We start from the raw sequence: 26889 nt of genomic DNA, 5'->3' as shown, positions 1-26889 counted from the left end.
CAACGTTCATTCTCTCATTGTGCCAAGATCTGTGTCCTGCTATGATCAGGTTGAAAGGGCGATGGGTTTTTTTGCACTGCTACCATGGTCCATCGTATGTTGGAAGTAATGATGTCATGATGGCGTCTATGACATTAGACACACTAATGAACATGATAAAGAACGATAATTGTAGGAGAAACAAAAAATACCACAAGTACTCCATGTAGATTAAGCTAATGACAAACTGGCATATATGATCTTTGTCATGGTGTAATGTAATTTAATTCAAGTGCCTCTTGTGGTATGATTAGGCCTTTGTGTGGTGTAGTAGCTGAACAACTACATTATGCAGTAAAAGGTCTTTCAGCTGAAAGAACACTGTTCTGTTCTTGGACAAAGACACTGCATGTACTGTCTATAAAAAATAGATGTCATTTGTTTAAGTAAATGTGATTGTTTTAGTTCAGGTGTTTTTTAATCATTATAATTTTCTAACTGATGATAGAATAGCATATATTTATCAGTATAGAGCAAATATAAACTCTTCTTCTGTGTGACCTGCGCGTCTGCCTCTTTCTCTTCACTCACCGGAAACCTGTCGTTCATCAACTTCCGGTGTCACGGGGAACCTGGGAGACGGGGCAAAAAAGCGGGCATACCGAAATCTTTATTGTTTTCGTCGGGCTCGAACCTTTTAACAGCGAATACATTTTACTCGTAAAGCCAAACGACGGCGCCTCGCGGGCCAGTGATCCGCCGGGATTTGCGTTTGGCTCGGTAACGACTCTCATTCATTCGGGATTCGTGCTCGCTAGCTGGCTAACGAGGCTCCACACTAGCAGGCCCGTTCTTCTGGACTTTGCTACAAGCTAGTAAGCTAACGTTAGCAGGCTAACCCATGCGCACGTTTCCCCTTTTCAATGATTCTGTCTGTTACGTTGTGAACACGCACCACGCCGCTTATGTGTGCACCCTTTAACTCTTTTTGGTAATTCCTTTGTAAGGCGGGCCGCTGGTTGAAGCTAACTTACCTCCGCTGCATAGGCGAGACGCTTGTTTTTAAAAGTGTTGCCCACTTTGCTGCTAGCTTAAGCTAGCCACCGCCAACTGAACAACGCAGTCACCGGGAGCGCAGCAGCCTCCAGATCACAGAGATGTCGGACTTCGACGAATTCGAGAGGCAGCTCTCCGAGAACAAACAAGGTAAATATAGCAGTTTCACATCAGTAATTTAAGACGCTACGTGGTTCTTTCACTTGGAGTCACCGCTACCATTTTGGTCAGACACGGACATGTCTATTTGCTGGAACACTGTAAGTACGCTAGCCCACGGTTTAGCACCCTCGGGTATGCGGCGTAGTTGTATAAGCGGTGGCTAACAAATATTGTTATTAGAATCTATGTTTCTGTTGTGTACAAATATCAATTGACATTGATTCGTGAAGGCAGGTGCGGTCTATATCATGGTTTTGCTTCTGCCACTGCCAGCTGACCCAATACTTGCACAGCTAGCATGCATTATTTGCAGCTGTTGCATCCATTTAACATTCCCAGTGTTATTTACCGGTTAATGTCCCCAGTTTAAAGACACCCAGCTGCTAAAGACACCAACCACAGCTACCACCCTTTCCCCACTTTTACATAGATGTGTGTTATATTCAACACTTCCATGTTCAGCTTGACAAATTGTGACCTTTTCAAACAAAAGCTCTACATGTTTCTGGTCTTGTTACAGAATTCCTACCATTTACCAGCCTTTGTAATATAATGAGAAGTATATTGGGCATATTTGTTCATTTAATATACAATTGTGTAAGGTGAGTCTTTTAGGTGAAAGCTATGCAGATGTTTCCTGGTACATTGATGGGTATTTTTTTTTAAATTTCTATTTGATCAGCTAACCACGTGTTTTAAGACTATGTTTTTATCTTTTGTGATGTCAATAAACACTTGATCTGCAGCTGAAAGGGACAAAGAGAACCGCCACCACCGCCGGTCCTCCTCCCGCAGCCGCAGCAGAGACAGGAAAAGGAGGAGCAGAGACAGGGACAGACGCAGCAGGGACCGCCGTGGGGACAGTAAGGAGCGCAGGCACAGACGCAGGTAAGTTTGTCCATACAATTGCACCTGAACCAGAAATCTCATGTGTAACAGAATCATGCATCCCCCTTCACTGGCCGTGCAGTTCGTATCATTACCACTGGGGGGGGAAGTGTGTAGGCCCTGCACCGTCAAGAATGATTTTGATCACATTAATTTAAAAAAGCTAAAAGTAAATATGTACTCCAATGCAGTTTCACTCCAAGAGCAAACATTGAGAACGGAGCTGCACGCACTTATTGAAGTTTTGTCATCACTCCCTACACTCGTACAGGCTGTTTGCCACGCAAGCACGTCTTTAGCACTCTTCATTTGATCTTGGCATCTCACCATCCTCCTACTGTTCTGTACATGGCTGCGAATTTTAAACTCTGCAAATGCACATTGATCCAAAATTGAAAAACTAAAGCCCTGACCTACATTCTGGACAACAGAAAGCTTGAGAGCTGTGAAAAAATGTGAATGAAAAATCTGACCTTAAGTCTCAACGTGTTTCCATTGATCAATGATATATATTTGAATTGACAGACGCGTTAGCTGGACTCCTAGAGTTAAAACACTGAAAACTGACTGCTTTTTAACTTACATTTATCCCTCTAATATTATGCCAATAACAAATGGACTTTTATACAGTCTATTACAATAATATTTTTATGTTCTGTCTCTAAGTGCTTTGTCACACCAACTTATCACATTGTTCTAATTTTGCCTCAAGTGTGTGGGACACAGTTTTTATTACACAAATCAACAGCCGCTGCATCCCTATTTTAAATCCTCGATAATCGAGTATCCAGACTAAGTTATCAATGGTTTAATTAAGAATTTTCTATCCATTGGCGACTCACAATCACTTGGTGATCACTAGGATGTAACTTCTTCAAGTAACATGGGTTGAATTCTTTGCACATTCACTCCTCTGTTGAATAACATCAGAGGTGATACATGCAGTTTGTCTGTTGTCTTACGATGAGCATGAGCTACATTTTTGATGAATATCTAAAGACCTTTTGCTTTGGGAATTACAGAACAATGCCAGCACCAGTGCCAACTGCCTACCTCCCTGACAAACCTGTCTGTTGTCAGGGAAACATGCTTGCTTTTGGATGCTTAACTCCTGGGCATCGTTTTGGATATGACTTAGACGTGCTGGGTGCAAGTTAATGAAAAATATGCTTACCAATAGTAGTGGGCAATATATTGAATATACTCTATGTTAATCGGCTTGCACCGCGTGCGATGTATAAAATGACTATCGCTACCATCAAGTATAAATTGTAACGTGAATGTTTTGAGCCGTCAGTATGAAATTCTCTTTGAGTTTCGCTTCTCTCTTCTCATGCCCCTCTCACAGCAGACAGCTCACCCCCCCGCCCATCCAGAAAGCTCCTGCGCGCATGCGTGTTTTTGTATCTGGAAAGGAGGGAAGAGACTCAGAGAACATGGAGAGTCTACAGACACGGTTATTGACAGTTTGTTCTTTTTTTTTTAACGCTGAACCAAACACTACAGTTTGCAAATGGTGAACGTAAACGGCGTTCACTCCAGCGAGAGTGGACGCTTGTGTGTGCTAGCACCCTGTTGTATGTCCCCCCCTCCTCACTTCTCCGCTGACCTGTGCTCACATTACATGTTAAACAATAACACCAACACTTAACAGAACAATTTGGACACGTAGGCTACAGGACTTGAAGTTTACTTTGTTTGTTTGATTCACTCTAAAGTTTAGGAAACACGTATTTAAACGCATTGAAAATTATTAATTAGGTAAAAGTTTGAAATACTCCTGATGCTGATTTTAAGCGATATCGCCCAGCCCTAACAAGTACATTTGTAAATTTTGCCTACTCTCTACTTCTTGTTGGCTGTTGCTCCTGGTCTGTCGGCACAAATTTAAGCTCCTCAGGTCCAGCCAATGTGAGCCCCTGGTCAGAGGATGTGAAATCTGACCCCTCTTCTTTGCAGCTGCTGTGTTTTTAAGGATATCATTTGTGGATTTACATGTTGGCAATGACTCACTGAATGAAGCTATGCGCTAAATCAACGTTCTCAGTCCTGATACCGATATCTGTATATTAGGTGTCGCTAGATACTAATAACCAATCCACTGCCAGGGTTTAATTAATAAGTTTTATACTGTACTGTGTAGAAAGGACTCAGATAATTTTTAGCTGTAGAAGTTGTTGGCATAGCAAGCGTGACATACCTCCAAACTGCTGACTGTTTGTTGTTAGCTCCCTCCATGCTGTGTTAGCTTTCTATCTCAGAAAATGTAAAAAGCCTACCAGCGCACTGCTGCTGTATGATGTAGTACGTGCACGTAGATGTAAAGACATGAATAACCTAGAATTTAATTGAGTAGATCGGCTATACTGTCACATTACCAATCCCGATTTTTGAGTCTATATCAGACTGATATCAGTGTCTATGTGCTGGTCGGTCATCTGAACTCTAAAGGAGCTTTCAGAAAATTGAGGATCACCCAGGCCCCTGATAGCTTTTCATAGAAATATGGGTTCTATTTTTTTGTAGTAGGAATGTTAGTAAATGTCATGATTGAAAGAAATGTGAAACCCTTCAAATGTCATTTCAGCTCACCAACCAGCTTCCCCCAGGAAAATGCTGGAAGGTAATACAGAAAACTAACACAAAGCTGGTTTGTGTGTCTTTGCAACAACTGCAAATTAATGATCTGCCTCTCATTCTACATACTGTTGACTCATTAAGTAGATGTCTGCCTGGACTGGGTTTTCTATCCCTTCTTTTCCCTTTAGCATCAGTTTTACAATACTATGACTGATGCAAGTTCACCCAAAAGTAACTATATTTTGTAGTATAAATTTTTAGGACTTGACCTGTCATCAGCTCTGGTAGTTTACTGCTGACCCAATGAGAGATAAATGTTCGTGTTCTAGTCGTTATGCTTTTATTTCACCCGCCTGCTCCTACTCCAACAGCCGTTCTCCACACCGTGAGAAGAAGAAGAAGGTGAAGAAGTACTGGGATGTTCCTCCACCTGGTTTCGAACACATCACTCCCATGCAGTACAAAGCCATGCAAGGTAACATCCCATGTGGCTTATTTGATTCATGCTTGTGTTTTCAGAGTTGAAAACGTGTTCTGCTGTAGTTGGTGCAACTTTATTTTGCTGCAGTACATCAAGCCACTGTCCAATATAAACAAATAAATAGATTGTCTCCTGTTTTTGTGTTTGCTCCTCAGCTGCAGGCCAGATCCCAGCCACAGCCCTCCTGCCAACCATGACTCCAGATGGCCTGGCTGTTACTCCCACCCCAGTACCTGTAGTGGGCAGCCAGATGACCCGGCAGGCCCGCCGACTCTACGTCGGCAACATCCCCTTTGGTATCACAGAGGTGAGGAACCGGATATTGATTTGACTTTTGAAACCAAGGTTTAAAACGCATTTGAGTATCCCATGTCTGTTTTCATATTTGTGTTTTTAATAGTTTCACCGTCAATTGAAATAATTTTGAAGCCCCCTCTCTCTCTTTCATATAGGAATCCATGATGGACTTCTTCAATGCCCAAATGCGTTTGGGTGGTCTAACTCAGGCCCCTGGAAACCCTGTCCTTGCAGTACAGATCAACCAGGATAAGAATTTTGCCTTCCTTGAGGTGAGATGAGACCTTCATAAACATGCAATTTGTTCACCTTGGGTGTTTTGTAGAAAACTTGCCAATGTATTAACTCATTTTATTCCTGTGTAGTTTCGTTCAGTGGATGAAACAACACAGGCCATGGCCTTTGATGGAATCATCTTTCAAGGCCAGAGCCTCAAAATTCGCCGTCCCCATGATTACCAACCTCTGCCGGGCATGAGCGAGAATCCCAGTGTCTATGTGCCTGGTACACAGACAATTAATGGTTTTTAACCCTCAGTTCTTGTGGCATAATTCATAAGTCACCAAATTATCTATACAACAACTCTTTGTGCTTCTCTGTTAATCTTTCTGTGTCATTGTGTCTCATGAAGGTGTGGTGTCAACAGTGGTGCCTGACTCTGCTCACAAGCTCTTCATTGGTGGCTTGCCCAACTACCTGAATGATGACCAGGTCAGTATTTTCTGCATTTAACAACAAACTGGAATACAACTTATATATCACACTTTAACTGCACAAATTCCTTTCGGGAGCAGTCTTAACTACCCTTTTTAACTGTTGACTATACTCTTTGTTCTCTTGTGTCATAGGTGAAGGAGCTGTTGACGTCATTTGGTCCTCTGAAGGCCTTCAACCTGGTGAAAGACAGTGCCACAGGCTTATCTAAAGGATATGCTTTCTGTGAATATGTTGATGTCAACCTGAATGACCAGGTGAGCATTGAAACAGAAAAACCCTATTTACAGGGATTACCCCTTTTTAATGCCTCCACACCAGCTACAGCCTCAGCCGGATGCATTGTGTTTCTGCTCTGTTTGTCTATCATGCTTAATGGGCTCGACAGCAAAGAGCAAAATAACCTTGGTGTCTGATCCTTAAGAATTTAAGTGAGCGTAAAAGGAAGGGCTGTCATCATTAATGTGATGGACGTTTCCTGGAAGCTGGAGAATGCAGAAGAGTTAATTGCAGGCTTGATGCACATCAGCGTTAACAGAGATCCATGAGCAATTACCTCTGCTATAAGTCAGAGAAAAGTTGAAGCCTCCCTGTCTGGGACCTTTGATTTAGATTTGAAAATCCCTGAGCGTAGATATTGCAATTTGCAGTTAGTTTGCCCTTTTATCTAAAACCTGGTATTGGGTATTGCCAGGAGGGAGTATGAGTGCAGCAAAACAGGCTCTGTTCTAACGGTAAACAAAAAGCAGATGTGTGGCGACTCATATCTGACCTTCAACCTAGCTCCCCTGGGGATAGGGCCTCATGCAGTCCTCCATGAGAGGTGCAAAGACAAACCTAACACATTTGAGCTAAAGCCCAAAATTCCCTCACAACTAACAACTATTGTCCATAGTGTCATCGGTTCCTGGGAGCTGCCTTACCTTGATCAGAGCTTTATCTCATCTCAGTGTCCAGTGAAACAAAACAAGAGAAACTGAGTCTTTGTTCCACTTCCTGATACTTAGGCTACAGAGTTAAAGACGGATCAAGCAGTTTAAAAAATACTTAATTCTGTCCACTGCATATGAAACACCTGTTTCCATTACAAAACTTGCACAATAATACCATACAACACAAATAAAGCAGAACAAGAACAACATAGTCAAATCAATAATTACACGTAATATACTTTTTTTATAAAATTCCTCAGTTCATATTATCAATCTGGACTGACATTGATGGAAACGGCAACTTGATAATTCTATAAATAACTGTCAAACTAATTGCATTGTCATGTTAATCTTCCACAGATTTATAATTTGAATTTTCATTATCATTACAGGCTATTGCTGGGCTGAATGGCATGCAGCTGGGAGACAAGAAGCTCCTGGTGCAAAGAGCAAGTGTGGGATCCAAGAATGCCACTCTGGTGAGTGTCCAGGAGCTGGACAGATGACAGCAGCGTGGGGGGGGTTCTCCTTTTAGAGTTTCTGAAATGGATCACATCGAATTCCAGACAAGTGCACATCTGAATTTTTCTCTAACCAAAACTTAATATTAAAGTATATTATGTGCAAGAAGAGATTTGAAATACACATCAGGTATTGACTATTATGCAAACAATCTGTGCCTGGCTGACATTTAAGTGAGTGAGGAAATGTTTTGTGTTACATGTGAGCCAGAACTTAAAAGGTTTTCTTAACAGTGGGAGCAGTAGGGAAAATCCTGTCTGTCCTGTTTTGGCTAAATGAGGTCTACACTGAACGACATTGTGGATGTCCTTCTGCCAAACATAAAACTTCAATCTGTCCTTTCAGACAAGTATGAACCAGACCCCCGTGACGCTGCAGGTGCCAGGTATGAACAGCTCAGTAACTCAGATGGGCGGCCTGCCCACTGAGGTGCTCTGTCTGATGAACATGGTGGCCCCCGAAGAGCTGGTTGATGATGAGGAATATGAGGAGATCGTGGAGGACGTCAGAGACGAGTGCAGCAAGTACGGCCAAGTCAAGAGCATTGAGATTCCTCGACCTGTGGACGGCCTGGAAGTGCCTGGGACTGGCAAGGTATATTAGATTTGTCTAAATGTAAATTATATGATAAGAAATGACCTAATGCGTTTAGTCATTAACTGAATCTGTTGTCTCTCTTTTACTTCTCTGTAGATCTTTGTGGAATTCACATCCGTCTTTGACTCCCAGAAGGCCATGCAGGGGTTGACAGGACGGAAGTTTGCCAACAGGGTGGTGGTGACCAAATACTGCGATCCAGACGCTTATCACCGCCGAGACTTCTGGTAGAGGAAGCATGAAGTAAAGAGGGAGGGTGGGGGGTGGGGGTGGGGGTGTATGTACTGCCTATTCCAAATCAGGCCCCTGAGTGATTTGGTAGAGCTACATTTCAAGTAGATTTGAGAATATTAAGCGTTTGACAAATGGTGACATCCAATTTATCATTTGAGATCTACGTGAAATGTCCAGCAGTTAAACAGTTATTTGGAACAGGAGAAGAGTGGGGGTTTAAATCCAAAAGAAAAGAGGGGTTGTAGGTTTGGGTGGGGGAGGGTGGGTGGGGGGCGTCAAAGAATTTTGAGAAATGTGTGTAATAATGGGTCCAGGGCGGGGTCAACAATTTTTATACTTTGTGAAACAGGGATGTCGTTCGGGGTGGGAGGGGGGGTACCACACCTAAAGGTTTGTATTTAAATGGAGGTAGCCTGTTTTAAGTACATTAGGAGGGAGTCGCAGTAGGAAACTAATTGGACTGTTTTGATTGGATGGAGATGTGTTTGTGAAAGGGAGATGTGGGGGAGATGGAGAGGAAGATGAGGGTGTTTTCGTTTGACCATATAATGTAGATATACAGTAGCTGTAACATCAACCTCAGTTTTGCCATCATTAGAAAGCCAAGGGGATATTTGTTCATTACTGGATTTTATTTTTTATGTTTGGACATTTCCTGATGTTCCTTTATTCTCATCTGACTACTGCCCCCCTCAGGACGATTGTTAGAGAAACTGTTGTCTAATTGGACTCTATCTGAATGTCAGCTGTACGTGTTCCGATACTGTGTTTAGCTTCTCTGATCTGAGCTGTAATATCGCCTCATATTCAGGCAGCAGACTTTCATCATGAACTGCAGAAAAAACATTTTCAATACACAAGTTTGCTTTTCTTTACTACGTTCTGTAACTTTTTCACGGCCATCTTTTGTGCACAGCTTTTAGCAGGGGAGATTGTTTTATGTCTCAGCAGCTCAGTCTGGTTTAATTGAAGAGGAAACAAAGAGACTGGGAGAGGTGAACAGATTGGTACATAATGTGGATTTATCTCTTCCTAACCAAAAAGCCTTAATGTTAAACATCCAATTCTAAAGAAGGAAAATTCGGCACCTGTAACGATGATGTCTCTATGTTCATAAATGTCACTCATGCTTTAGTCTCACGTCACCACTATCCGTTTTTGTGTCCTTGCAGAACGGCATCTAAAGTGTATTGAAACCTTTTTTGGGGGTTTGTGTGACATTTCACCTCTTTTGACAAGACCAAATAAACATGTAACGAACACACGCGACTCATGTTGTGCTAGAGTGAAAACAAAACACCACCACAGCTATTCCATCTTTCTAGCCTTATGTGTTAACAATCCAGATAAAGTGATGGCTCGACCACATTGAAGAATCGAACGTAAACACTGCAATGGCTTTTTTTTTTTTCTGACATTCAACAAAAGGCGGCAGAATTCATATTATACACCTTCTTAAAATCAAGCTTTTTTTTTTCACATTTTACTGTTCAGATATGCTTTTATGTTAGCCATGGGAGTATTTTCACTAGTTGTTGTCGGGATTGTTTGAAACTGTCGGCATGTATTTAAAATCTGCTTTTCTCTCATCTCCCTCATCCTCTGCCCTTTTTTTTTCTTTCTGAGGACCACGTGTACGGGCTTGAGACTTGCTTTCCTTTGATACTTTGGGTTGCTTAAGACAGCGCTGAAGAGAGGTCGTGTCAGTGATAACACTTTTGAGATGTTACTCCTTACTTTCTGAAAATCTGCTTTTTTCAGTGTCACTGTGTCATTTATTTTCTTTTTTTTTTCTCTCTGAAAAAAAATGTGATTTCTTAAATGATTTAAAACCTAAACCCACATCTAGTTTATAAAAGCAGAAAACAGTCTTTCATTTGTCCAATTTGTTTTCAAATGTTGATTAAAACTGAATTTACATGATGTGTTATTTCTCTTTGCTTCCTTTTTTCATGAGCAGCCACCAGAGTGCAACACAGCTTCGTTCCACCAGTGAAATTATGAAGTTCAGTTAATCGTGGAGGAGAGTGGAGTCGTGTCCAGTCAGATTTGTTCAGTTGATGGCATCATTTATAAATCCCTGCAGTTAATGGTAATGTCCGAACGATGGAGCTATTTTACAGTGAAGAAAAGAAAAACCACTGCAGCATAGTAAAAGATTTTCCAGAACTCCTTCAGAATATTTTCCTGGCAACTTATTAGCTCCTTTTATTTCCGGAAAGTCAAGTTCCAGCACCAAAATATGTACTTTTTTTTATGATGATTTAATTTCCCCAGATCATTTCAGGTTACTTTATCTAGATTTCTTCTACTCAACTTCACATTCATCTAATCTACCTTTCAGAGGAACATTTCAGTCACTGTCATTTTTCCTTTCCCTGCATATTGAGCTTCACTGTCTTTTCTCATTTGCTCGATTCTCTTCTGTTCAAATAAACAAAAGCCATGCACACAGACTAATCTATTAAACTATTAATTGCTTAGGAGTTGTATCTCTCTTTCACAGCTGCAACAGCATCTATACTTCCTGTGCCCCCCCCCATAAATCAACTGAAGTTATCTTGTATTTCTCTCCCTTCCTCACATTTCACTCAGTCCCCTTGAGTCCAGAGTATTGCTCAGCAGCAATAACTGCCATAAAGGCTGCATCCACCTGGGACTTATTCAACGGGGACTTTCTGCGAAACCGTGACAAGAAAGCAACAAATCTCTGACATGCAATGATGTCCTGTGTCAGCTTTATACTGCCCATCTCCATCTGCATCACTGCACCCCGCTGCACAAGGCCCAGCAGTGGAGCCACTGATGTGACGCTCTGTCGTTCCCTGAGGGTGCAGATGAAACAGCAGCTCTCCCAGGCAGCTGAAGCCGTATCACGTAGAAGTGACCCTGCCTCTCTCATGCATCCAGGCTGCTTAACATGAGAGCTTTTAAAGGTTATTAGCAGCAGGCCTCCCTGGGCCTGCTGCGGCAGTGAGGACTGTAAATGCGTCATCTCCCTCTAGTGGTGGATGTAAGACTTTGGTGATCGTCATTGTCATTCTGGGCAGCGCCTCCCCATTGATCTTCATTCAGAAAGATACAACACTGCAGCAGTGGGAGAGTGCAATATTGGAGAAGCCTGGATGCGGCACTCTGTGAACATGGACCCGTTTGCGTTGAGCGTATGGGAGCAGGCAGACTGCACCTGCAGAGAGGAGCAGCAGTGAGAGACCTGTGTGGTGTACTTCAGTCTGATTAATGCTGTTAATTCACATAGAATGCAACACACAGGGCAATAAAACATCAATAATTATCGCAGTATAATTTTCATTAACACCATCAAAGGCAAAATGTATGTTGATATATTTCTTATGCATTGTACAAACAGTGAGGAGGTGAAACACAATTGCTTTGCTTTGTAAACGGATTCTCTGTTTATCAAGTGTTTGTCCTTTTCTGCTCACAAAGCTGTGAAAATCAGCCTTTAAACTTAAAAGAATTTGACATTTATCATAATTATCGATATTAACTGATATGATAAATTCTATTCCCATTAAACCAATGATGGTCTATTTGACCTAAATCTATAAATATGGGCTTCATAAAGCTAAATAATTTGCCCGAAACAGCAGACATAACTAGAATGTCACTCAGAAGGGCACATACCTCCGCAGTATGTGACAGTCCCCTCATGAAACACACTCGTAAATATGATACAAATATATACAAATATTATACAAATATATCAGATAATTTTCCTCAAGATCCATGAACTATTCGCTAGGAAAATGTGAAAAGCAAAAGCAAAAAGAACTAGAATAACCCACATGATAGTCTAACCAGGAAATATTCAATAGTCTTTCAAATGTAAACTTCAAATACTACATCTACTGAGTTATTTTAAATACAGCAGGTATATGGAGCCAACATATCCAGGTCAGCTTGGGTCTCACAGATCTTTGTCTTGTGGGTCTGTGTTGTGTTTGTGTGTTTGTGTTGAGGTGTTGCAGGATAAACAGCTGTGTCGGACAGGCAAACCACCGCAGTTTCCTGCTGACCCTCTTGGTGTTCGTGCTGACCTCTCTGTATGGGATCAGTTTGGTGCTTTGCAGCATCTGTCCTCGGCAGTATGTCATGACGGCTCTCTTCTACTGCCCCGGTGTCTACAGCCAGTCCAGGTACAGCACTCTATATATCATAAATACATGTTTATGTATCATATCTTCTGTCTCATCCCAACAACTACATCAGAAGTCCACATTGAAAAGGTTCACCAAATTAATATAAACACAAAAATTTACTTTACTTGTTGCTATTAGATAATAGGTATGATATGATGATATTAGTAGAATTTGTAAGGACATATATTCTACTGCCTCATCTTTGCTACATTGATGTATTAGAGTCATCAGTATTTGATTGTGGGAAACAGTTAAAAGAAGATTCTATTTGGAAATTTTTGACTACTTATTTAAATGTTGTCCATGTTTTGAGGCAATTTAATTTGAAACAAGTCAGAGCCTTTGGAACGGCTGTCAAAAAGTACAATTAACTCAAAACACATTTTCAACTTGTGTCTTTGTTAAAATACTGTCAAGTCAAGTAACAAAAAGTAACGAAAAGTAACAAAGTTACGAAAAGTAACGAAAAGTAACGAAAAGTAACGTACAGTAACGTAACGTGAAGTAACGTAACGTGAAGTAACGTAACGTAACGTAACGCAACGTAAAGTTACGTAAAGTTACGTCACGTCACGTAAAGTGACGAAAAGTAACTAAGTAACAAAAAGTAACGGAAAGTAACGGAAAGTAACGGAAAGTAACTAAAAGTACGAAAGTAACTAAAAGTACGAAAGTAACTAAAAAGTAACTAAAAGTAGAAAAGTAACTAAAAAGTAACTAAAAGTACAAAAGTACAAAAGTAACTAAAAAGTAACTAAAAGTGCAGTAACTAAAAGTACAAGTAACTAAAAGTAACTAAAAGTACAAAAGTAACTAAAAATACAAAAGTAACTAAAAGTACAAAAGTAACTAAAAAGTAACTAAAAGTACAAAAGTAACTAAAAAGTAACTAAAAGTACGAAAGTAACTAAAAGGAAACAAAGTACAAAAGTAACTAAAAAGTAACTATAAGTACAAAAGTAACTAAAAAGTAACTAAAAGTACGAAAGTAACTAAAAAGTAACTAAAAGTACGAAAGTAACTAAAAGTAACGAAAAGTTACGTAAAGTAACGTAAAGTAACGTAACGTAGGTGGCGCTATGACCCTGAACTAATATTAATATATGGATGTGTTCAGGTCAGGATTGTGATCATAGGTCAGTAGTTCGGAGCTGGTTGGATAATGCAGAGTGGATTTACAAAGTACTTCCTGTTTCATGGCGAATCAGTAGGTGGCGCTATGACACTGAGGAAATATTGACACATAGAGCTGTTCAGGCTTGGTCTCTGATCATGAGACATCAGTTTGGCGGTGATAGGACAATGCACACTGGAGTTATGACAACATCGTCTCCTTTGGCGAAGGATGAACCTTCGCCGCACCTCAATGTTTACACGGTTTGAGGAAATGTCACAATTCTGACCATGATCCAATGACTTGACTGAGCTCTTTTGAGCTGTATATTGTAAAGCAGCCAGGAGCAGTTCATCAAAGTAAAAACATGTCACTTCCTGTAGCCAGCAGGTGGCGCTGTGATTTTAAGTCAAGATTTCTGTGTAGATGTCACCAGGCCGGGACTCTTGTCTTACATGTCTAGGTTGGACTCGATTGGAACAAATATGTCAGAGATACAGAACCTCATGTTTTGATGGCGTGTAATCAAACTTTGACGCCACGCCACGGTCACACCGTGTGACGAAAAATCGATCTTTGAGTTAGTTTTTATCTCCATCTTGTTTAAATGACACTCATCTCCATATGAAGTTGATCTGATGAAAGCCCTACGACAAGTTCGTCAAAGTAAAAATGTGGAAAATGGCCAATATGGCCACTAAAGTCAAAATGGTGGGCTTCCTGTTGCTTTTTTCCCATTGCACCTCTGACCTTTTTTGTTTGTCTTGTCATGATACACCTGGGCTACGATTTTTGTGAAGATCGGTGAAAGCTAACTGAGGGGCTTTTCCTTAGATGGCGCTGTTGAGCCATTTTTCCACGCCCATTTCAAATTACTCCAGAATACAATTACTTTTTGGGGTTTTGAATTCCCTGCAAACTTTGGTAACAATTTGAGCATGTCTAGGCCCTGAAAAAGCCCCAAAAGGGAAATACAAATCCTTCGAAATACAATAGGGCCTCCCACCGGAGGTGCTCGGGCCCTAAATAGTAACATCACTCAGTGGGGGAAACAGCCACAGGATTGGTGCTCTAACTGGGATTTACAGCACTAGAGTCTGTCTCTAATAGTTTAATGGAGAACCTTCACACAGGAATAAGCCACTGTGTATTCAGCTTGAGCTCCACAGGCAAAAATATGTATGATATGATTGTGTAATTGTTGGTCTTTTCGTGGCATTTAAAAAAAAGGATAATAAAAATATACGATCCCTATCCTCCATATTACTCTGCAGCATGATAGTCAGGGATGGATGCAGCTGCGATGTGTAAGTATGTTCATGCAGTATGCGCATGGCTGCATACACGTGTGCAGCTCAGGGTGTTCGAGCATAAATCTGCACTGCTGACGGCGGCACTTGAGTGATGTGGGGACAAGATTGTTCACATCAGCATACTGTAGATTATTGATGGCCTTAGACTGTGTGCGGACACTTCCTATCAATCTCACATGATGGAGGAGCCGAGATGGAGGCTGCACAATTAGAGACAAAGTCAAGTTTGAAAGAACAGGGGCACACATACTGTATGTGCATTAAAACAGATAGCTGTCCTCCAGCTCCATCTATTCATCATGGCCGCCGTGTCCTCTGCACGCCTCCATCTGCAAACTGCACCAAAAATCCAGCACTGCAGCCTCACAGCAATCTCTCTCTCTCCTGGGAAAAAAAAAAAAAGAGAGATAAAAAAGAGTTGACTGTTCTGGACATTGTAGGTGTTTATGTTCCTGTCACAGCCTACAGCTTGTTTCGTCCCCTCTCTCTGATTCTCTCCTGTTCTGTCTCTCTCCCTCTCTTCCACTCACTCCCCCTCCCCCGAGCGTATAGCTGGCTGCTGGGGTTGGCCTCTCTCTCTCTCTCTCTCTCTCTCTCTCTCTCTCTCTCTCTCTCTCTCTCTCTCTCTCTCTCTCTCTCTCTCCTTGCTGTGCCACGTATGTAACCTAAACTGTGGAAGAGCCAGGCAGGGCTGGGCCACAGCTTTCCACAGAACCAGGCTGCCACTTGGGTCTCTCTGGGCCTTGAGGAAGGAAATGGGGATGAACTTTTTCATTTTCCAGCCATTCTCGTCCATTTTTGCCTCTGCATCAGACATTATTGTTTACTGTTTATACCTCTTCAATCTCCTATTCCGGTCTCTGTTTTTCTGCGTCTGTGCGTGTATGTTTACACATTCCCGCTTCGCTTTCACTCTGTGTCCCTGTGTCAGATCTTCTGTGTCCTCACAGTATATTGTGTTGCTGTAAAACGCTGTCCTGGCCCCTCTCGTATAAACACAGGCTCCTCCTTCACCCTTACTTAATGTCATTAACAGGTGGCTGTCCAAAATAGACACACACACACACGCACACACACACACACGCACACGCACAGCAAGGCCATCACAGCTACAGACATGTTTTTAATCAGGCTGGACTGGACTGTCGTCATATGAGCGGACCACCCTGCAGCACCTTGGCTCACTGGTTTAAGAGCTCAAACATGTACAGAGTATGAACAGGCTGCTGCTGCCGGGACACACACACAGACACACACACACACACAGACACACACATATTTAACCATCAGCACTGTAAACCAACCAGGCTACAGCCCCCTCCCCTGTTACACTTTCTTTCCATAACCCTTACGTACCTCCTTCCCACCCCCTTTCCCTCTCTCTCTCTCTCTCTCTCTCTCTCTCTCTCTCTCTCTCTCTCTCTCTCTCCCTCTCTCCCTCTCTCTCGTTCACTAACTCACCCCTCACCACTCTCACCCCTCTATTAAGTTTCAAGCGTCTCTTCCTCCTGAACTGAACAACACACACCAAACAGGTCAGACTTATTCTCCTTTTTCGCTCAAGTGCATTGGCTGCTTGTTGCTTTCTCGTGCCCACGTGTCACCAAGGTGTCGACAGGGCTGCTGCTGGTCAGACGATATACAGAGTTTCCACGATTATACAATATAAAATGTGCCTGTGTTGTACAGACGTGTCCTCTTGCTCAGCTGCTCAGTCATTGCACCACAGCTTGATGTTGCATTACAAACCACAGGAACACATGTCAGTGCAACGCTTCATATAATCCTTAATTACAAAGAAAGCATTTCCCCCCCCTCAGAGTGACCTGGCATGCTCTAACCCCCTCTGATCATCCAGTGGTCAATATGGATGTAATGTGATCAAGGTCTGTAGTTCTGTGATTACTAACTTGGCTGTCAGCAGCTTCACTCTGCATGTTCTTCATCACACTTAATGTTGGAGGAGAATTCGAATGCACGGCCGCTTTTCCAAAACTTTGGTTCATCACAGACGTGCAAAGATTCTGCTTTGTGTCGTCTCTTTCAATAAGACGGTTATATATCCTTCATAATGGTTTCTGTCAGTCAGAGATACACAATAAATCAATGTTGTTGTTTATTGGCTTTTAGCGGAATAATATCACAATGATGAAGCTTTATGGTGTTATTGTTCCTCACATTTCGGTGCTGTTGTCCATGAATGATTCAAGGCGAGCTGTAATAAAACTCCAAATTTCTGTCAACACCATTAGTGGTCAAAACATCCCATAATCCATTAGCGGCTGTCATGCAGCTTTTAAATGTATCACATGATCGTCCGTAGCAACTGAAATTTGCTCTATCAGATGATTCAGATTTATTTTTCAGTCTGACACAAACAGTTATTTCAGTTTTTGTGAATATATAGTTACATATGAAAAGTTTACTGTTATGTAGTGGAAAAGTAGATAGATAGATAGATAGATAGATAGATAGATAGATAGATAGATAGATAGATAGATAGATAGATAGATAGATAGATAGATAGATAGATAAGGCTTCAACTAATGATTATGTTCATAATCATTCATCTGCAGATTATTTTACCAGTTAATCTGTGAGTAATTAAGCAAGAAAATGTAGAAAAAAGTAGTAAAAAGAAGTAGTAGAAATGCTAAATGCGCATTTTTGCAGAATTTATTTATTTTCTAAACAATTAACCAACTAATCACCTATTATTTATTTTCCAGCCCTGCCGTCGACTATAGTTCTTTTTTTCTGCTTGTTTATAAATGTTGTACTTTTATTTTGATCATATTGCACAACTTTAATATTTATTTCAGTATTTGCTCTTAGAGGGTTCATGTTGTGCCCTGCCTATATAAAACCTCTGCGGTCAGCGCAAAGCTCTGAATTAAGTGATCTACCAACTGTGTGTGGCCTGCTGGTGCTACCTTCCTAACAGGCCGGGCCTCTTGCCTCCACTATGTGACCTGTTGGTCTGAACGGCACAGTTAATTACTGCAGCCCCCCCACTCTGTCAAAAGGTCCAGGCATGAATTATCACCTCTCCTGCACCCTGCACAGAGCGGCGACGCTGTTCTGCCCTGTCACTCACGTTGTTAAAGCTGCTCCAACGGCCCCCCCCCACTCAAAGTTTGGAATAACAGAAACGACTTTATGAGCCAGGTCCCATCTACAGTGCATTTGTCACACACGTGCACGCTGACACACTCGCTCACAGGCGTTGCTCACGGCTGCACATTCCCGGGGTTTGCCGGCACATGTAATGCGGGACGGGAGGTATTTGTGGCAACCCATTATCCCCTCAGATCAAACGGGATCTACGCCTGAGCCAGGGATAGTCTACCTGCTCGGGGATGAGGTCTGTTGTCAATTCCTCCGGGGGAACAGAAGATGGGTGGTCTCGTCTGGCGCTCTGGTGTTATCTCTCACCTTGACCCTGCCTGTACCAACCAACTCCACTAGCTCGTCCAGCCCCATTGTTTCTTCATCTGAAGCCGAATCTGCCTTTCAGGGAAATGCCATATGGCTTATCTATTGTTGGCTGAGAGCCTGTCGTATGGCTTTTAGGGAGGGAATACTGTAGATGCTGATAAAGCTGTTGGAAATTAAATATTATGCTGGTGATGAAAGGATTTTGCTCTTGTGAAGCATGTGCCGACCGCTCTTTCATCCCTCTGTTTCGTCTCTCTGTTTCAGAGGACTGGACGGAAAACAGACACAGGCTCTCCTGCCCCGGCCTCCCTCTCCTCCCATTTCATCATTACCTTACTTCATATCTGATTAATTGTAGCTCTATTCATTTATCTTTCTGTCTAATGTCAGTGTTCAGCTCATTTATTTTCACTCTTCATTCTAATTTCTCTCAATTTACTCATCCATCAGAGGACAGTTGATAGCTGTATCTCCTCTTTTTCACATGATCAAATCTACAACCTAGGTTCCTGTCTTGCATCCTCCCATCTATTATTTGCTCCCCTTATCTTGTCCTAAGTCCATTTTCCCATCCCCTGGTCCCCCTGGCCACTTAGGATCAGCATGTGGTCCAACTTCTTTGTGCAGCAGGATGAGGACGGTCGGATCGGGGTGGCCGGGGCTGGACAAGGTGGGGGACTGGGTGGAATGAAGGGTGGACGGGCACACAGGCGAGTCCCCAAGATGAGTGACAGCCAGGAGGGGAAAATCAAGCTGGCCTTCTTTGTCGCCATCATTGGCGTGACCCTGACGGTTTTGGGCATGGGGACAGAGTTTTGGGCGGTGCTGGCCCAACCAAAGCATTTCAGCGGCAACCACACCTGCCAGATGGCCCACTACGGCCTGTGGAAGGGCTGCATCCGCACCCTGTGGGTGGCTGACATAGACCCAGAGAGGACAAGCTGCGGCCCTGCTGAACTACCTGGAGGTGAGACCGCTGGCCGGCACGTGTCTGTGTGTGTTGGTCTGCTCTGGGAGGTGTGTGTTGGTTTCTCTGACTGTCTGCTCGTGTCTGCTCTCCTGCAAACTGAACTGCCCGGTCATGCAAACCTAACATCAGACCCAGGATGCAAGTGAATTAATAGAAAAACGGTCAAATAGAGATGCGTGCGAGAGGCTGTTGATGACATAATTAAGAAAAAAAAAAAAATCACCCCAGTTTTTCCTCGCCATCGTCACTGACAAAACAGAGGGAGCAGGCATAGCTAATATGGAATATACCCTGTGGGAGTACGCTTACATCTGTAGGTCTTTTATCTGAGCTCATGAGGGACTAGGTGGAATCATGCTATCACTATAGGTCTAAATACAAATTATTTATTATTGTACCAACATATAAAGAATTGTCAGCAACACATTTGTGATATTGAGTCTTTTCCCTGCATGTTTGCCGTATGCGTACATCCACTGTAGCCTTGCACAGGCAGAGACAGAGGATACTTGTGTATGTGAAGCTGCTTGCATACATATGTATCTAGGTCATCCTACAGATAATGTGCAAATTGAATCATTAAAGAAATGCAACGCTCGGAAACAGATCCTGTGGAAACGAGGACCGCGGTGAAGCTGTTTGCAGTTCTTCTCCTATTGTGACAACATAAAGCAACACGCAGGCACATCCAGCATTACACAATATTATCTTTGTGATTCATAACACTGTCAGTGCAGTGAAGCATTATGAGCGTGAAGGCTTTCTCTCCACTGAGCACCTAATCATCTCTTGTTGTACACACAGTACAGACAGGTGATAAAGGGGCAGACCACAGGTTTATTGTGCTGATGATCGTCCATGTTTGGAGTTGTGACAGCTCCTCTCTGAAAGCACTTCATTCGACTTGACCGCGGTTAGGTCCTCGGGAGTGTGTGTCGATTATCTGCACAATGACCTATTTCTGTCTGAAAAGCGAGGCTCCAGTTGGAGCGAGGGGCAGGTATTGGAAGATGGAGAAAGGCGCGACGCGGCAGGCTCTGGGAGGATCCGCTCCAGGAATCACGGCCTGTCGGAGGAAATCGCCTGAGTAGGAGCGTAGGAGAAAACAAAAAAAGAATCACGTGGATCAGATATATTCGTAAATACTATTCGCACACTTTATATCACCTGTAATGACGTGTCACTAGATTGTTGTTGTATCCAGTTTTGCCTCTCAGTAGCAGATGTGCCCTCCATCTCCGAGCCTCCAAGATGGCCTGTTGGTGTGCGAGAGCAGCCAGTATGCTTCTGACAGTCTTCCTCACACTGTTGGCCCACGCCGCCCATCGCAGATGGCTGTGAGCTGTGTTCCGAGGAAAACAACTGTTTTTTGCCATCTCTGATTCTCTGTTTCACGTCCCAGTTTTACATGCCTCTGGCCCCTGTCCCGGGCAAAGTGCGGCCCTGCCGATGCCGATGCCGTTGCCTGTCAGAGGAACATGACGGTTCAATATCTAGGGCCTCAGCAGGGGGAGCGCGAGTGAGATCAGTTGGCCGTGATGGCATAATGTGTTAAAAAAATCAGTAGGCTGATAAATTGAGGGTCTGCTTCGATAAAAAATGTTTGCAAATGTGCGCGGGCCCAAACATATTTGTGTGTGTGAGGAACATGTGCACAAGCATGTGGTCATCTTGCTTGTGCGCTGGTGAAGCCGAGTGGAATCTGACTACTTCACACTTTTTGTCTAAATATAGAGGGGAGTGGGGGGGTCAAGGAAGAGGGACAGAAGGGGACTGAGGAAGAGTGTAGTAATGCAGTATTAAACAACCCCTCTGTTTCCTCCCCCCTCATCTCCCCTCACCTCCTTCTCCATCTGTGGCTCCCCTCTCTCACCACCCCTCCATCTGCCCCCCAACTCACTCCTCCTTCTCCCTGCCGTCTCACCCTCTCCATGAGCTTCCATCCATATCTCTTGCACCCCCTCTTCCATCCTCGCTCACCCCACATATCCTCTTCCCCTCACTCGCAGCACCTCCATCTGCCCCTTCTCTCTGTCTTCCTCCCCCTCTTCCCCTCTGCCTCCCACCCTCAGTGTTTTGCTGTCTCTCACCCTCTCTGGCGGCACCATATGTGCGGTGCTGGGCAGTGTGGCTGTGTGTGTGTGTGTGTGTGTGTGTGTGTGTGTGTGTGTGTGTGTGTGTGTGTGTGTGTGTAGCGGTGTGTGTCTCTGGGTATTCCAGCTAATGCTTGATACTTGGATAAAAATAGGAATGATGCCTGGAAGGACAGAGTGCATGGATGCATAGGAGGCAAATCATAGAAGACCAGCAGCCATCCATAAGAGTGTGTGTGGGAGTGTGTGTGGGATGTGTGTGTGTGTGTGTGTGTGTGTGTGTGTGTGTGTGTGTGGGTCTGATCTCTTTGTCTGATCTTTTGTTTTTACCCACAGAATCCAACTGCACCTACTTCAAATTCTTCACCTCTGGGGAGAATGCAGTCATATTCAAGAAGACGACTAACAAGAGTGAGACATTACACCTTCCTCTGTCTTTTGGAGACACACACACGCGCACGTGCACACACACACACACACACACACACACACACACACACACACACACACACACACACACACACACACAGAGACAGATACAGACTAACAGTTACGCAGCAGCTGCTATCAATATAAAGATGTTCACCGCTGTGCTCACAGGACCATACTGGTGGTTTTTGCATGTTTTAGCCCATTAACTTCTGCTGCCACCCACTTTCCAGAGCAAAGCCATAAGCTATCAGACTGATTAATGTGTTTACCTTACCATCCAGGGCGACACTGGCTTCACCGCAGTCTGAAGATCAGCTGGCTGAGACGTGATACTTAAGATCACAGTCAACATAAAGTCTGTATCTGTTTCTAAAACTTCCTTGTTGATGCATGCAAGGAGCCTCTGACATATGACACACACTCAGGGCACTTACTCAGGCTAGAAGATACAGTGCAGTCTGATATGTAGCAGTATAATAGAAGGAATGAATCTCACACACATGAAGATTAATATGTTCAGTTTAGCCCTTTTTTAAATTTGATTATAAGGTAATTTCGGAGGCTGCGGTTTTTGGTACCGTTTAACTGCACTGTGTATAGAAAGGTGTCTGAAAGGAGTTTACCGATTCTCCCTGTGTTGGTGTGGGGTTTCATCAAGTACTCCAGTTTCCTGGGGTTAGATTAGGTTAAGGCTAATTGGAGACTCTAAACTGACCGAAGGTGTCAATGGTTGGTTGTCCCTGCGTTACGCTGGTGACCAGTGTACCTCACGCCCAACGCCCCCACAACCCTGGAGGAGAAGCAGTATAGGGATGGATATGTATAGAAATATAATCAAACCATCACATTCAACAATTTGTACTTTTTAATTATAAACTAGATTTGCTATTTAGCGGTTTTTTCTAAGCTGAATTTCTGTGAACCGTTCTGTTCACCTTAAGTTCCAATTGCCCTTGATGGCTGTGTCGACCCGCGCTGCTTATGGTAACACTGTGTGAATAGGTGAATGTATAAGACTAGAAAATGGACTATATAAATACAGTCCATTCACCAGTCCATAACCAATTAAATTCAAATTCAAATACTCTGTGCCAGCTGTATTATGTCATGACAAAAAAAAAACACTCTAACAAAACATATATCAAATAAATCAGAATTTTGATGATTAATTAAAATCACGCAGACACAAATCAAAACCAGTGGCTGCTGTGGAAAACAGGACAGATGGAAAGGTCATGGGGATCAACGAGTTGAATAAAATCTATTCTGATACGGACAGGAATGTCTGTTTTGAATTTCATGACAGTAGAAAAATGTTATATTGATTTCATTGCTGTCTGTACTTTGTGTCTTCTTTCCTGTCAGTCCTATAAAAGCTAAATCTGCTGTGTATAAATTAATAATAAAATAAGCATTAAATCTGTGTTGAACTGGTTTCAAAATCAGCAAACTGGCACTGGCTCATTTGAGGTGTTGATCTGCTCTATATGTGTTGCACCTGTTCAGCTTTATAATGCCAATAAAATCTGTTTTAAACAGAGCCAGTACGGGAAGAGGCACAACTCACTCAGTTTTAATGTAGTTTTATATTTTGTATATTTACTATCAAGTATAATCGACCAGTAGTGCTGTCAACTTTATTCTTAGTAAGAAAATAATAATAATAAAGATACAGTTAATAAAAGTCAAAGACATCATGCGATATGAGCTTTTTTTTATAGAGATGTGTCTCAAAACGAGAGATAAATCAGGTAAGAGATTCTACTCGTGTTAGGGGCCCTCACGGCAAAGGCTCCATCACCTTTGGTTTTCAGCCTAGACTTTGGAATGTCTTACTAGAGGATCTCAGGCTGCATCCTGGCTGGTAGGCAGATAAAAGCTGGGGCGCAGCCCATGCCTGGCTTTAAAAGTCATTCAAAGAATTTTAAAATCAATAAACAGGCAGCCAGTGCAAGGATGCTAAAACAGAGGTGATATGGTCACATTTTTGGGATTGTGTTAAAAGCCGAGCGGCAGCATTCTTGTCTGACTGTAGCCGGTGGATTGATTTCTGTGTAAGACCACTATAAAGGGAGGTACAGTAGTCGAGGCGAGAGGAAACAACGGCGTGAAGGATTTTTTCCAGGTCTGTATGTGAGATAAAAGATTTGACCTTGGCTAGGTTTCATAAATGATAAAAACACTATTGTACAACCTTCTAAATGTTGGGTTCTGAGCTCAGGCTTTGGGCTAAGACCCCTCCCAGATTTCTAGCTGAGGACCTAGTAAATGGTGCTTGCTCTCCAAGGTTTGCCGTGATATCATCCGGTGGAGGTGGGACCCCAGACAATCACACCGGATCAGGAGAGGTTAAGTTGGAGAAAGTTGTTTGTAGATTTCCTACAGTTTTGTAGGTGTCCTCTAACCATAGTTTGTGGTTCGACCCCAGTCTTCCCTGTTCCGCATACCAAAGTGTCCTTGGGCAAGATACTGAGCCCAAAACGCCCCTGCTGCCTGTGCTGTTCTCATAGAGAGAGTGCTGCCCCTATATGCACTGTATGAATGTGTGTAAGTGGGTAAAAAGGTTAATGTAAAGTGCTTTGACTGGTCCTCAAGACTAGAAGAGGGCGATTTAAATACAGAACATTTTTCGCTTTAGCTTCTGCTCTCTCTCCTTTACAGATCTGAATCTTGCAGCAGCCATCTTGGCCCTGTTGAGTCTGACCATGATGGTCACGGGCTCCATCTGTATCGGAATGTCTCTGAGCAAGGGAGTACCGTTCTTTCTCAAACCCGCCGCCTTCTGCTTCATCCTGTCAGGTGGGACTTTCTGTGGAGTGACATCAGGGTTTATAGTGAAGCTGTGTTACTTATAATATACTTATAATCGGCCAGCTGACAATCATTTGGTCTTGCTGTAGACGTTAATGTCTTGTATTTCTGTGCCTGTGTGCAGGTGTGCTGGTTCTCTTCTCTATCGTGATATTCCACCAGTCAGTGCTGGCCTTGTTGTCCAGTGATCACTCCATACCTCTGCACCATGAGCTGTCCTGGTCCGTGGCCTGCGTGGGCTCAGCGGGGGCTGCTCTCATTTTCGGAGGCATCCTCTTCATCATCCTCTCTCTTCCTTTCAGCCTCTGGCAGAAATGCTTGCCACACAAGAATAGCACCACCTAACACTTGAATGCCAAAATGTACATATAGTATCCTTTAAGTGTAAATGTCCATTTCCTGAGGGCTGCAACTTTCAGGTTGCTCTTGGCATTTCATTTGTCAGAGAAGTCATAAGAGGTCTTAATCAAACGTTTGACAAAAGGTCATCAGCAACAATGAGGAATTCCCTTAGAGTTAGGATGAGAAAATATGTTTTGGTGTTTTTGTTTCGTAGAAAACAGTGGGAGGCACTGACTGTTAACTTTTTTGGCTCTATGGTGTGCTTACTTCAACAAGAGTCGAATAGATCTTTCTGGTAAATATATATCTTTTCTAAATGTTCAGGCACTTATAATGAAACTTCTTGTTGTCTTTTACATATGAAAAGCCCATTTCTGCCTAGTAATGAAAAACATAAAAAGTTCAATTGAAATGATTAGGCCTGGGTCATATGGACAAAAACTATATCAAAATACAAATTCTCATATCAGTCGATGTCAATTATTATCACAATAAATGTCAAATTATTGTTTCTTTCAAGTTTAAAGACTGATTCTTGCTCCTGAGTGAAGGTTGTGGTTTTAAACTTTTCTTTAAGAGCAGAGAATGACAAACATTTTAATGAATCTGAGGCAGATCAATTATGTGTTTTAAGCATTATATTGATATATATTGGACTTTTGTTATATTGCTATCGATGACAATAACATTGTTATAATCATTGATATTGTTTTATAGCTCCCCCCAAAAGCAACTTCTGTTGTTTGTCTATGCCCTTTACAATGACACCCACTGCAGCAGCACATTTAGATCAATCCTCAGGATGAAACACTTTGTCACAGTTGAAGAATAAATCTATTTCATCGTTTGATAATTCTATGGTTAAGGTTTGGTTCATTTCCAGCACAGTAATGTTGACCTTGGCACAGTTAAAGAAACACAGCAATTAATGATAAAATCACATTTCATGGTTGGGGAACCTTCATCATACGAGCTCCAATAAGAACTGTGAGGAGTAATCGCAATAGATTAAAAGATGTTGGCTGTTGCTTGGAAACAGGAAACAGGAAACAGGAAACAGGCATGCTGTGGAAAAGTCTGATATTTGCTCGACCAATCCATCCACCACAACCTCTAACCTTTGTTGCTCTGTGACATACACACCCGTCATAATTATTGGCTGCTATAGATTTTATTCAAATATTTTGTTCATTTTTGTCTCTTGGCAGAAATGGTCTTCCATTGTGAAGGACTCCTCTGCACCATCAGGAAGTTTCTGATGATGTTACCAATCTCGTCATATCCTCTACATGTTGACTTATCGATAGAATCAATGAGTGTCGTTGATATTCTACACAGGTTTTTTTTTAAAACACTTAATACTTGATAAACAGGAGGCTTTGGTTTTCATTATTTATTACTCTTGTGTGTTTTATCAGTATTGTGTGAATGCTGCTTTATTATATGAATCTAAGATGAATGATATCAACTGTGAGAAGAGATGAAAATACCTTTTTGTATATCAGAGAATCATATGGACTCACTTAATAAGCTCAACTCTGTACATAATAATAATAATGGATGTTTATTTTGTGAATGGTCACTGTTTGTTAAGTTGTGTCCGTTTATTTGCAATATGCAGAAAATCTATTTTATTTGTGTCATCGGATGCTCACTTTTTCTCTCCACCACCAAATATTATTTTACGGATTATGCACTGCGCTCGTTTCTATTCATGTTTATCTACAGTATGTGGCACTACTTCTGCTTTTCATTAAAGGGATTTGACATA

The 26889-nt window shown here is 42.4% G+C and overlaps 2 protein-coding genes across 7 annotated transcripts; both read left to right on the top strand.

The window, feature by feature from the left end:
* Positions 1-571: 571 nt before the first annotated feature.
* Positions 572-9704, top strand: u2af2a (U2 small nuclear RNA auxiliary factor 2a). 6 transcript variants are annotated; one of them, XM_035162675.2, is made up of 13 exons: positions 572-1185; positions 1944-2085; positions 3437-3541; positions 4673-4708; positions 5037-5140; positions 5302-5453; positions 5599-5715; positions 5809-5965; positions 6075-6154; positions 6292-6414; positions 7482-7568; positions 7957-8205; positions 8305-9704. In XM_035162675.2, exons 1-13 carry the CDS (start codon positions 1137-1139, stop codon positions 8437-8439), a joined length of 1536 nt encoding a protein of 511 aa, XP_035018566.1. In that variant the 5' UTR covers positions 572-1136; the 3' UTR covers positions 8440-9704. The 6 variants fall into 6 exon arrangements, with proteins under 6 accessions (XP_035018566.1, XP_035018567.1, XP_035018565.1 ...); XM_035162676.2 differs by having other exon boundaries at positions 3434-3541; positions 5809-5947; XM_035162674.2 differs by having other exon boundaries at positions 3434-3541.
* A 6727-nt stretch (positions 9705-16431) lies between these two features.
* cacng6b (calcium channel, voltage-dependent, gamma subunit 6b) lies at positions 16432-26889 on the top strand. Its single transcript, XM_035162741.2, has 5 exons — positions 16432-16567; positions 18735-19437; positions 21870-21944; positions 24627-24764; positions 24901-26889. Exons 2-5 carry the CDS (start codon positions 19074-19076, stop codon positions 25119-25121), a joined length of 798 nt encoding a protein of 265 aa, XP_035018632.1. The 5' UTR covers positions 16432-16567; positions 18735-19073; the 3' UTR covers positions 25122-26889.

The sequence above is a fragment of the Hippoglossus stenolepis genome, chromosome 8, assembly GCF_022539355.2.
Source record: "Hippoglossus stenolepis isolate QCI-W04-F060 chromosome 8, HSTE1.2, whole genome shotgun sequence".
NCBI classification, from domain to species: domain Eukaryota; kingdom Metazoa; phylum Chordata; class Actinopteri; order Pleuronectiformes; family Pleuronectidae; genus Hippoglossus; species Hippoglossus stenolepis.
This window is presented reverse-complemented; position numbering and strand designations above follow the sequence as displayed.